This window comes from Pungitius pungitius, chromosome 1, assembly GCF_949316345.1.
Source record: "Pungitius pungitius chromosome 1, fPunPun2.1, whole genome shotgun sequence".
Classification (NCBI taxonomy): domain Eukaryota; kingdom Metazoa; phylum Chordata; class Actinopteri; order Perciformes; family Gasterosteidae; genus Pungitius; species Pungitius pungitius.
In genome coordinates, this window is record NC_084900.1 from 22,630,506 (window position 1) to 22,642,588 (window position 12,083).

General features: G+C 41.6%; 1 protein-coding gene across 1 annotated transcript in view; it reads right to left on the reverse strand.

The window, feature by feature from the left end:
* Positions 1-10,219, reverse strand: part of ntsr1 (neurotensin receptor 1 (high affinity)) — a 19,249-nt gene extending 9,030 nt beyond the window's left edge. The window contains exons 1-2 of the mRNA XM_037480713.2: positions 9,457-10,219; positions 1-82 (exon numbers count right to left, since the gene is read on the reverse strand). The exon at positions 1-82 is cut by the window's left edge and continues 120 nt beyond it. Coding sequence (XP_037336610.2) covers positions 1-82; positions 9,457-10,110 — 736 coding nt within the window. The 5' untranslated portion in view covers positions 10,111-10,219. The remainder of the gene's footprint in view (positions 83-9,456) is intronic.
* Positions 10,220-12,083: the final 1,864 nt, after the last annotated feature.

A 12,083-nucleotide genomic window follows, 5' to 3' on the forward strand; every position in this document is an offset into this window, starting at 1 on the left:
TCCGCAGCAGCTGATTGGCTATGACCCCGTTCAGCGCAGATATGGCCACCATGGGTACCACGAAGGATAAAAACGCATTTACCTGTCCGGGGAGGAAAAATAAAAGTCAAAACGTATCACATCCTCAAATTGGCTTTTATCTTGTTTGTCAAAACATTTTTTTAATGCAAATATTGACCATATATTACTTGGAAGAATCTGATCGGACCAATAATGACAAAACATCAGAAAATGTGTGTTGGGGGAAACAGTAGAACAAAAGGGCACAAGAGGTGAAGGCGGACCCTGTGTCAGTCCGATGAATTACTTGCGCTCCAAATCAGAGGTGCAGCAGAACTAATTCAGTGGGCCACTTTTTTCAAAGCCTTTTTGCAACCACTGAGTCTTCCTTTGATGGAATCAATTCATCAGATGTATGGACACATCAATAGTGTCCTCGCCTCTTTTCTTCCCGCACAGGAGCTATAAAAACATTTTGACATCTCATTTGATTTGATTTTTTTTTAAGGAGAAACACAGAGATATCCCATTTCATGAGTCCTTTGATGAATTTCAGTAGGAGAAGTTTGGGTCAAACAATTTCCGTCACACTCAACCGGGCTGCTGTTGGAACATAAGAGACGGGCAATAAAGTGAACAGCGGAAATTAATGAGAGTGAATAATGGAGTGAGACCCTGGGGGGGGGAGACGTGGTGCCGCTGGACATCCGTTATGACAGCTGACTCCTGGATGGATATGTGGGGTATTTTATTTATCAATGTAACTAACGGCTCACGCATCAGTTCTTCCCCGCAGGATTCATCACTAACACACACACCCTCACACACACACACACACACACACACACAGCGCCGTCGTTTTTTTCAAGGGATAATCACAGATGAAAAATGTTAATGGATTTAACGAACAGGCTGGCTGACTCCTGAGGGTCCCCTGCCTCCGAGACATTGTTGACTGATTAAAGCTGAAAGGGAGAGCAGCGAGGCAAACCCCGGGTTCAGAGTGAGGCAAAACCTTTGCTTGGGCGGAAGGAAAAATGATATATAAATCTGCAAAAGCAGCCCAAACAACTGCCGGAGCTATTGTGGATAATTGGGTCTGAAGTGCACGGAAATTGAGATATTATGCAAGAATGATAGCAGGGGAAAGTGTGACAGTTAAACAATGTACAATAAGGTTTGATATTTCCATGCATACAGAGGAAAAATAAAAGGGGTGAAATGATATACAACCTTGAAATGATTGTTGGAGGATTACAAAGTGGAATTCAGATCAACAACTGTGTAATATATATATAACCACTATACTCTATAGTACTCTTATCGAGCTTGGAGAACCCATTCTTTTAACTCACCTTCCCATCACAAGAGATGTACGACTCTCCTCGGATGTGATTAAGAGAGGCAGTTTCTCAACATGATAAGAACCAACACATTCTAAAGCAAACAAAACACATGGGCGAGTCAGGAGTTTAGCAAACCTGCCGGGAAGCAGGTTTGTGCTGTAGAGGTGCATTTATAAAAGAATAAGAGAATATAATCTCTGGTCACAATACCAGTGAAATTTTACAATTGTCAAACAATAAATCTACACTCCTCTATTGTCTTTTTTTACACATATTATTGGTCCATGAGGATCTAAGTTTCTCGCCAAATACTAATTTGACAAACTTTAAGATTACACATCAGGATAATGTTGGACTTACTCATGTTTATCAGATAGAGCTGAATAAGTACTGAACAACTACAACCTATGGATGTACAATAATAAGTGGAGTCAGCGAGACTTCTGAGCACAGCTTTCAATTCTTATTTCAACAACCACAACCACCTCGTTACTTATTTTGTATTTTCCCCATTGGTCCCCAACGAGTAAAACTGCAAGGAAGGTGTCCTAACTGTCAGTCATGACAGCACTACGACTGGGCCAACTCTCTCACAGTTAGAATGGCTGCTAAGTGATCTGCCATCCAAATGAATTTGATGTCACATAGAGACACAGCACCAGACGAAGCAGTTAGAGATGTTCGCCACCAACTCTCTTTGCATAGCAGATTTTTTTTTAAACTTTCGGTAGCAACCGTTTCAGTTGTGTTAGTTCGAAGGAGGGAGGCAGAAAGGCCTTTTTGCCTGTTTGGTGGGTGTTGGCATGTTGTCATTGTTAAAATGCTCAACCTGCATCACTGAAAGTGTTTCATTTATCTTTCTCTGACTGAGATTCTCCAAAAGGAAATCCACAGGCATTGTGCTCCACCACTTTAGCTCACTCTAACAGCGACCTTGCTACTGAAAATAGGCTGCATTATGCATTAGGCTGTTTCTCGGTAAAAGACAAATGTTTCTTCTGGTACCTGTGCAGAAAAAAACAGAAAGCAGATTCATATAGTGTATGTTAAAATGCTGTTGCTCCGAGGATGCCTCTTATATTGTTCTGAAAACATTACTTCAAAATAAAAGCATGCAATACACTAGTTTTAAATTCAATATAGAATTTTGCGCATAATGCGATTGAGAGAGAGAAAGAGAGAGAAAAAAGAGAGCACATGTAAGCGGAATCAAATTACGTACACATAAGCATACACTTGGCGAGTTGGCACTTTTACACATTACAATAAATACACAGAAATGTCTTCTTTTAATATGTTGATTGATTACTTTCTTAAAGAAATGCAGAGTCTTCAAGCGACAAAACAGTCAATGAGATGTCGAGAATGCAATCAGTACTGAATTTATAAAAAAGAAATGACCTTTTGTCCCTGGTTTGGTTTTCCTCACAACAATGAAGAACGAAGCTAAAACTGAAAAAAAGTCCAAAATGTTTAATCTTCATTCACAATTCGTAGCGACACATCATCCTGAAAGCATTTAATACGTTTGCGGTTACATCTCACAGATCTAGGAAATGTAAGTAATAATTCTAAAATAAAACATCTCCAAATGTCATAACACTATTATGTCCCATCAACTGTTATTATACTTACTACCATTGAACAGTAATGTGTGGCTCATAGAGCTGAGACAATGTGGGGAAAAGAGCATCGTTGGAAGCAGTTGATAGTATTGTTTTTTTCAAAAGAAATCATATCTCAAATTATATTTATGTTCTTAAAAGTCAATCCAAAAGCTTTATTCAGTTTCCCACCTTTAGTTTTGTATTTAATAAATGTGTCTTGGACTGTGTTTCATTCCATCTGTAACTACACATTTTGTCCTTGTGTCAAATGGGCGGTGGACTTCATGCCGTTACACAATGATAGAATTTCAGTGATGCCCATTATTTTGCCCGGAGGACATGCTGAACATTTCACAAATGTTTTTATTACCTTGCTCACATCCTAGTATGTGAAAAATGTTATACAATATCCCCATGGTAACAGAACATTTCATATGTATTGTTTTTGCGCTCTCCTTTCTTTATGTCTTTCTTGCACATATTCAATTGCTGCAGTGGCCACAGGCAGCAATGAAACCACTGCCCTGCTCAAGATTTCATCAGAAATAAAGAAGGAAGGAGAACACAAAGCCCACAAATAGCTGATGGACAACTTTAAATTCACTACAGTACTGAGGCCACTGAAACCTCTTTGCCTCTCTTCCTTGAGTCTCCTCACAACGTTTCCAGCCTCATTCAGTCTTTCTTAAAAGAGCGTTTACCAAAATCTTGGTACTATTGAAAAAAATCTTTTAGGCTAGGTTTCTCAATTTGGATTGTCAGATTGTGTGGGTCAGCTGTGTTTGTCACCAAAAACCAAAAGGAATGTTGTCCTGTAATATTGCCACTTCCGTCCGAGTTCATTATTGTAGGAACATTTTTTTTGGTCAATAATAAAAAGCATACACACTAGAGGACAGATTAGTTAAGGTCTATTCAATTACCTCCAACACAATAAAATGTCTGATGGAGTCAAACGTCTTCCACCCAAATTGTAATCATACAAAGCATCACTATTATATGCCCATGGTATATGAAACATCTAAAGTGTTACTTTTACACACGACCGCTCAAAATGACATGAACACAGGCAAGTGGTTAATTCGAACACAACGCAAGTTGAATTAAAACCACAGACTAACAAGATAATAAAGGTGTAGCTGGGCAGGCTGATGAGCTCTCAGGGAACAAGTGTAAGAGACCATGTAAGAGACCAGACAAATAAGAGTACAATTTAACACAAAAGTGGGTTTCAAGGCTGGAAAGATAATATGTTTGTATGTCTTTAATAAGTAAAATGTATCAATTTGGCTTCTTTATTGCCCAGAAAGTACCACAATCCACAATTTGCACAAAAGCTTTCATTGTTTCTATCCCTGTCCAGATGAAGTGGAAAGAGGTTCTGCTGCTCTTTCATTAAGTATGTATTACCCTTAAATAACTAACTTCCGCTTGGAGTGTTTGTGTAGACAGCCCAATTATCTTTCCCTCCAGGCACAGTGAACCCCTAATTGCGATGCGTGTCTAGTTTATATCCTCATATCTAAATAAACATCCATCCCACTTTCAGCAGGGACTAATCCAAATATTTGCATCGTGGGGACATTTTGTTTAGACGAAATGTGTCTGCCTAAGATACATGCCTTGTGCCTCGTGGGGTCTTACTATCGCATGCACATCTGGCTCTTCTCTATTTCTTGAGAAGTTGGTTTATGTGCACTGACAATTTGTGAACTATGGATACATGCTCGGGTATTAAAGGGATTATTATTGAAGGTGAGGTAGTGACGCCCTTGAAACGGTTGCTAATCAATGCTACTGCTCACTAGCGCATTTAGGACAATTAATCATGTAAGGAGGTTTTTCATCAATGATCTCTTCTCATCAAAAAGGTCTCAACAGGTGTAGGGTCAGAGTCAGTGGTTGGCTGACAAATGAGATGCAATCAGCAGCTTTGTCTGAACTGGAGACGGTTTGAGTGCAGCAACAAACCATAGAAGACTCCACCAGTGGGGTTAAAGGTGGACTACTCAGGAATCAGGAAACATTCATTACCATCCTATGTCAGACATACAAGGAATTTGACTTGGCGGTTGGTGCATGACAGCAGGCACTGTGACAATGGACAACAAGACAACATATTGCAAGAGGGATAAAATACAATTTAACAAAATGTAAAGCTATGGGTTAGTAATCTAAGGCTACTGGTTAGTTTAAAAATAAACTAATAAGAGTTAAGTAAAAAATAGAGTACACCAACGAACAGAAAGTGTTTGTAGTGTTAGTATTCTGTAAAGGTGGACTATTCTGTAAACATTCTGCTCATGAAGTGGCCTAGTTTTAAGCTAGTAGCACCCACGCTACTATCAACAACTTATGTAAGGTGCACCCAGTCCAGTCCAATCTACCAATTACCTACACCTGTCATTTTCTGCAAAACCAAAAATGGGCCAAGTTCTTCCGCAGGAACTTGCAATTGTAGACTCTGCAATTGAGCTTTGACTCTGACCATAGATTGTATGAAATGAGAAACGTCAATTCTGTCACCATCTTAGTTTTTGACTGTCGCCACGAGCGGAAAGAGATCATTTCAAACCAAGCCAAATGAGAACATTTTAGGTGACCAACATGTTGCACTTAACTTTTATTTAATAAAAACACACTGTATAAAGGTTGAAGTTGTAAGTTCATAATCAAAGCTTACAGCACGGTGGGAAGAATTGTCATAAAGTCAAGCAGAAATAAAAAGTCATCACGTGTATGATACATTCTGGGGCAGCAAGACAGCACATTACTTGAGTGAATGCACTGGTGGAGATTTTTTCTCTAAGGGCACATCTTAATTTGTCTATTTTCAGTTCATTTCAGCTTTGAAGATGTATACATAACAGGGGCTCTGTTGTACATGTGGTCCAACGAGGTCTGGACAGTTTCTTTTGAGGAAAGCAAAACAGAAGTTGACCGATGAACCATAGCCAGGAAGGATCCTTAAAAGAATGTCCAATATTAAACAACATTGTTTAACAAGCGGTTTAATTTTTATCTATATGGGCAATAATTAGAGTCAATCCATCATTTTGACCGATGAAATGTAATAAATCAACAAATTGACTCACTTCCCTTCACTGGATGCAATAAGATTTAAACAAGATGGAGACACCAAAGGGGTTGACTGTGGGCCTCAAAAGGCCAGACCACAAAGCAAAGGGTAGCATCATTATTTACAGTCTATGGCAGGGGTCCCCAAACTTGTTCCTGTGAGGGCCAGATAACTTTTCCCTTCTCTGGAGGGGGCCGGGGTCAGAAAAAGTGTGACGATTGCAGTGGGAGCCTAAATGTAAACATTTATTGTTTTCCAGAAAGCCACATATAACCAAATATTAATAATCCAGGATCTTCACAGGAAAAAAAATGTCAGGAAAAAAAATAATATCACTTAATGAAATAAACCAAATAACCAAATAATCTTCTTTGGAATCTTTACAGAAAAAAAATGAAATAAAAAATAACCGCCACTGCCTCTTGACCGATGAGAGCATTGAACAAACAAATAATTGTTTGACCACTGCAGGTTAAATACCCTGCATTCTGAATCAACCTTTTCTCTATTATTCCGTTCTATTTCACAGGGAATAGTCTAGGATTTGCGTGGCCAGACTGAAAAAAAAATCATAATGCCCCTCTGGTATTGTTCAGGGGGCCGGGCCAAATGTGGAGGCGGGCCGTATCCGGCCCGCGGGCCTTAGTTTGGGGACCACTGGTCTATGGTCTCAATACTAGACCAGGCCATTATACTCTTACAGAAAGCTCAGTAGATCCATGATAGCCACAGACATCATGTCATATCAAAAGTAGTCAATCCAGACCATTGATCTGTTTTAGCGGTGCTTCACAGGGGGAAAAAAGAAAACATTTATATATTTAAATATATCGTTCAATTCAGTTTTGAAGTTCCAATGTATCCTGCTGCACAAACGACTTGACCTTGTGCCACCAAAGCAGAAACTCCTGAACAGCAGGGGACACCATGGTAAGTACACACCAGGCTAAAGGCACAGTATGGAAAGTAGCCCCACCCCACTTCTGCTCTCACACACATGCACACATGAATCAGTTTTGTTTTTATTTGTGCTGAACAAAGGTCAACTTTTCTAGAAATAACTCAGATAAGAGGTCCCTGCTCCAGCAATTAGGAAACATTACACAAAACCAGTAACCAGTAAAATGATCACTTGCCATTAGAAATTGGCTTTAGTCTGTGCGCTCTCATATTAAATAATACATATAATAAAAATAATTAGTAAAATTTGACGCTGCTGCTGCTATAAAAGTGTAGGCAACACGGGACAGATGTGTTCAGGGTTATAGCTGGAAAATGAAAAAAGACTTATGTTCAAATGGCCTTTTTTGGTTGTTTTGCTGTGCTGTGTGTAGCTATCTCTGCAGTCTCCCTCCCAGCAGTGCGTTGAATACGCCTGACTGCATGGGGGATTCAAACCCTGACCCTGCAGTTCACACTGGATCAGGCCCGATCTTTGCATTTTCACCTCCAAACACACACACACGCACGCACGCACACCCCTTCTTTCCCTCCTGTGTCACACAGTCCAAACAAGCTAAGCGTTTGGGCAACATCCACAACAGCAGGAAGCCTACTGAACCAGCTAATGCTGCATCACCCACATGTGCACGTATTCACAGGCACGTTCCACAAAATGTTAAATCAATTTTATCATTACCCCTGCATAGATGTGCATCACAGACGTCCAAACTTAGAGGACCAGTACAAAGTTTAGATGAGATTTAATTCACTGTCCAAACCTTGCCTACTGTATTCAACGTTGCATCAAATTGAAAAAAATAAAATAAAAAGTATTGTGATTTGTATTATACGTGTGTAGATATAACCATGTTTCTCCTTTGCAAGTTGACGGCTGGCCTTGCTGGCGATGCTCAGGACTGATTAGAGGGGGCAAAAAGAAACAGGCAAGGAAACAACGGAAGAAATTTCTGTAAGGTGAAAGGAGGAGAGCCAGACAGCAGACACCCTATCCCATCAGATGGTAGAGATGATGGTGGTTTTACTGATTACACAGTGGGTGAAGACCATCCTCGTTCCTTTTGTCTCCTGCCTGGTAAAGCTGTGCCGGAATGACAGAGCATCCACAAAACCCCTCACCTAATGGTTTCCAATTCTCTCACAGCCCGAATCCCATCAGTCGGGGCTTCTGAGGCAATGCCAACTAAGTGCACTGTAAACACAGCCGGTCAGATTGGCCTAATTATTTACGGAACCTGCGACCTGCAGGGCGACAACGTTTATCTCCTGAGAGGGGGCCGCTGTGCTCAGAACGGGGAAAAGAAGTGCGGCCACACAGGGGTCGCTTTCTCTGCGTTTCTCACCTGTTGGTGAGTCACATACTCTGCATGTGGAGGCGCAGGGACTCTCTTCCTCTCAATCCGTGTCTGCAGAGGCCCTGCCCGCACTTTGAACCACCAATAGACAGGTCACGGATGATATCTCTCGTCTGCCTTCAACAGTGCGGCCTGTCTTTGCTCGAGCATCGGCTGGTTCAGGTGCGCCAGAGCAGAGCGGAGCGGAGAGGAGAATGGGAGGTCTAGGAACCATGGAATCAACAAGCGGAATACTGCCTTCACCTTGTGAGTTGCCAGGTGTTTACACAGCTCAGTCTGTGGATGGATTTTGTCTCTTGTGAGATGCTGGTGTGAAAATGTGCACATTTATAGTTAAGAACGACAAGCTTTTTTCCCCCATTATATTTGAGTCACAGAGGTACAAGCGTCAAATATTTATTAGAAACATGAAGGCTTCCAAAGGATTTCCCAAAAGTCTTTTCAGTCTGCTACAAAATAAAAAGTTTCTATTTAGATGCTGTTAAAAAATGTAAAATACTAATCCAAGCAGCCAGAAATGAAATGCCCTTTTATCTTGATACTAATATTAATAACTTTGCTTGTACTTTACGGTCAGGATGACTGCAATGTAAGACTCCTAAGAATCATTTTGGTTCATATTGTAAATATTTTCATTCTTTGTTTGGATTAGGAAACACTTGGAGAGAAAATGTTAATATATGAAATAGAAATCACTGTGGCATGTTGTCAATATACCTTCTAGGGTTTTAAATGAATGTCTGTTATCTGGCATTTTTTTCAGAGCCACAAACCTATACTAGTTTTCAAATAACCCAAAATATAAACAGTTTACTCTCAGGCAAGAAGCAGAACAAAACCAACACATCTTCACATTTGAGAAGCGGACAAAAAGCTTAAGGCTTAGATTACGGATCGGTGATCCAAACAGTCATACATTGATTTGTCAGTGGATATATATATATATATATAAATTGGCCTCCCGCTTATACTTCATCTTGTGGAGTTTCTTGTGAAAATCACTAGATATCGGCCCGCACAACCCGGGATTTTGGAGCCACTGTAAAACCTAATGGCAGAAAGGTAAAGTGTGAAAAGCTTACAAACCGAACCAGCCACAAGTCACCCACCTGTAGGACGCTCTTTAGGGTGACAGGAGACACGGTGCTGGTGCATATCTTCTCGCCGTTGCGCATCACCTGGCCCATGACGAAGAGCATCGGCACGGCGAGCGCGAAGGACGCGAGCCACATGGCGCTGATGAGCTTCTTGGTGCGGCTGCGGGACATGATGCTCTTGGCCTTGAACGGGTGGCAGATGGCCATGTAGCGCTCCACGCTCAGACTGGCGATGTTGAGCGCCGTGGCGTACGAGCAGCTGTCCCGGAGGAAGTAGTATCCCCTGCACACCGCGTCGCCAAACACCCACGGGTGGTGGAACCAGATGAAGTTGTAGAGCTCGATGGGCATGGAGAGCACGAGGATCAGCAGGTCGGACACGGCGAGGCTGGCCAGGTGGTAGTGCACGGTGCTCTGGAGGTTCTGCAGCGTCTTCTTGGTCAGCAGAGTGTACAGCGTGATGGAGTTCCCCACGGAGCCCACGGCGAACAGGACGGCGTAGATGACGGTGACTGTCACCTTGGAGTAAACGTCCGTGTTGACCTCCAAGTCTTCCTCGTCGGTCTTGGAAGTTGTGTTTTCAAATGGAAGCAACGAGTTGTTCCCAAAGAGTCTGCGCGCCAGCGCGCCGAGCTCGTGGCCGGCGAGCGTGAGGTTGAAATCCATCACGGATCTATTTGTGAAAACATCGAAACAGAACGAAGAACTGTTTAAACACAACGACCATCTGTTTGACTTTGACTTCGGGGCAGAGTCGCGTGGGTTTAGTCTCTGAGAGTCGGGGGGCAGCGGCTTTTTATACGAGGCAGGACACCGGGTGCGCTCCCGCTATTGGATCGGCTCCGATGACGCACGTCCATTCAATGTGTCGCTGGTAATATTTGGTCCGTTCATGTCTCAGCTTGGAGAACAAAAGTAGCAAGGAAGGGCCATTTTACCGTTATGGACTTTTCTGTGTCATTGTGATGCAAGCTGCCGTTATAGGACCGGTTCTTCTTCAGTGCTAATGAGCCCGTCTCAGTGGGAAATAGGGAGAATAGGAAATGATGATGGTTACTCCGCTGTAGCGAAGCCAGTCCTCCGTGAGACATGACACAATGCATACCCCCTATAAATATCAAATATGTTTATTAAGATTATTTTATTTGAACTTTCTGGAAACCCATGTAGAACAGCTCATGCTGTCAATATACGGCCTGGCGTTCTCTTCATTTATTTCTTTGAGAATGTATTCATCAGCACAAGAGCTATGTTTGGATCACAAAATGACTGAAGATCTAGATAAAAGCAACACAACAACATCTTTACATTTCAGAAGCTGATCTTCTGAATTTCTGCTCAGAAATAAAAATATCTTCAATGACTGATGATCCAAACAGTTACAGCTTATTATTACTCAATTGACTAATTGTACAAAGGGCCAGTTGTTTTATGCGCACCACCAAAAGGACACCCATCCACTCGAGAAAACCCCCCATCTTTAGCACCCAAAGGCTTTTTAATTTTTTTCTTCTTTTTCGATTTAACCAAAGCAACAAAATGTCCAGCAATGTGCTCAGTATGCACCGAATATGGAGAGCACTCCATTTGGTTGCATTGATTTGTAATATGTTTAACTTTTTGTTTTAGCTGTGATGGCACATGTTTACACTATAGCACAACTATATATGCAGAGGAACACACATTTGTGAACATCATAATTCCTCCAGATATCATCACAGACATATTTTTTATGTTTTCTTTATTTCTGGATCATGGAACACTACGTCTCACTACCAACTCTAAACAAAACGTTTTCAAATCGTGTCATTTATGGCCTCAAACAGCAAGATGTTATATTTTTCATCCTCGTAGAGTAAAGAGGTATCCTTTCAGTGGTGTTATGTAATTTTTGGTCTTGAAGAACGAGTATTTGCCACCTGATGTGGAATATAAAAGTATGAGCTAAGCTGCTTGCAATAAGGTTGTCCACACATCTGCGTAGCCAATAATGAAAATTCTTTTTCAACTGACAGACAAGACTGACTGTGGGTGAGTGGAGACCACGGTCGTCCTCTAATCACACGATTGGCGGTTCAATCCCTGGTTCTGCAGGGACCGTCCATGTGTTCTTTGTTAAGACACTCAACCCCAACATTGCTCCTGTAGCTGTGTGTGAATGATGGGCAGGGGGCTTTGTGTATGGTAGCTGCTTTCATCAGTGTATGAATGCGTTGCCTAGAGTACATACAGCAACACTAGTACTGCTTCATCAAAATAAACCCGAATAAGTGGTTTGATTGAAAAGATGTTTGTATAACAAAACCCAGTGCAGTGAATCAAAAACAAATATTGAATAGAGCCTCCATGCGGTTAAACCACACGGACTGGCGTACCCCAGTTCAGTCCAGTTCAACCACAGAAAGAATCACGATATTCCTGTGTTTAAATTATGATGTTATTCTGCCATTTTGTCCACATGTTGTCAATATATTTAGCTAAGATATTGACTGTGTCCTTGCGTAAACCACGCATACGACCCAATTTCCCGCTTACTGACCTCACTTCTTTCTCCATTATTGCGCAAAGAATGTAGTGGCCATTCCCCTGGGGCCCCGATCAGGTAAACGCTGAAAGGCAGTCTATGGCTATTTAGAATG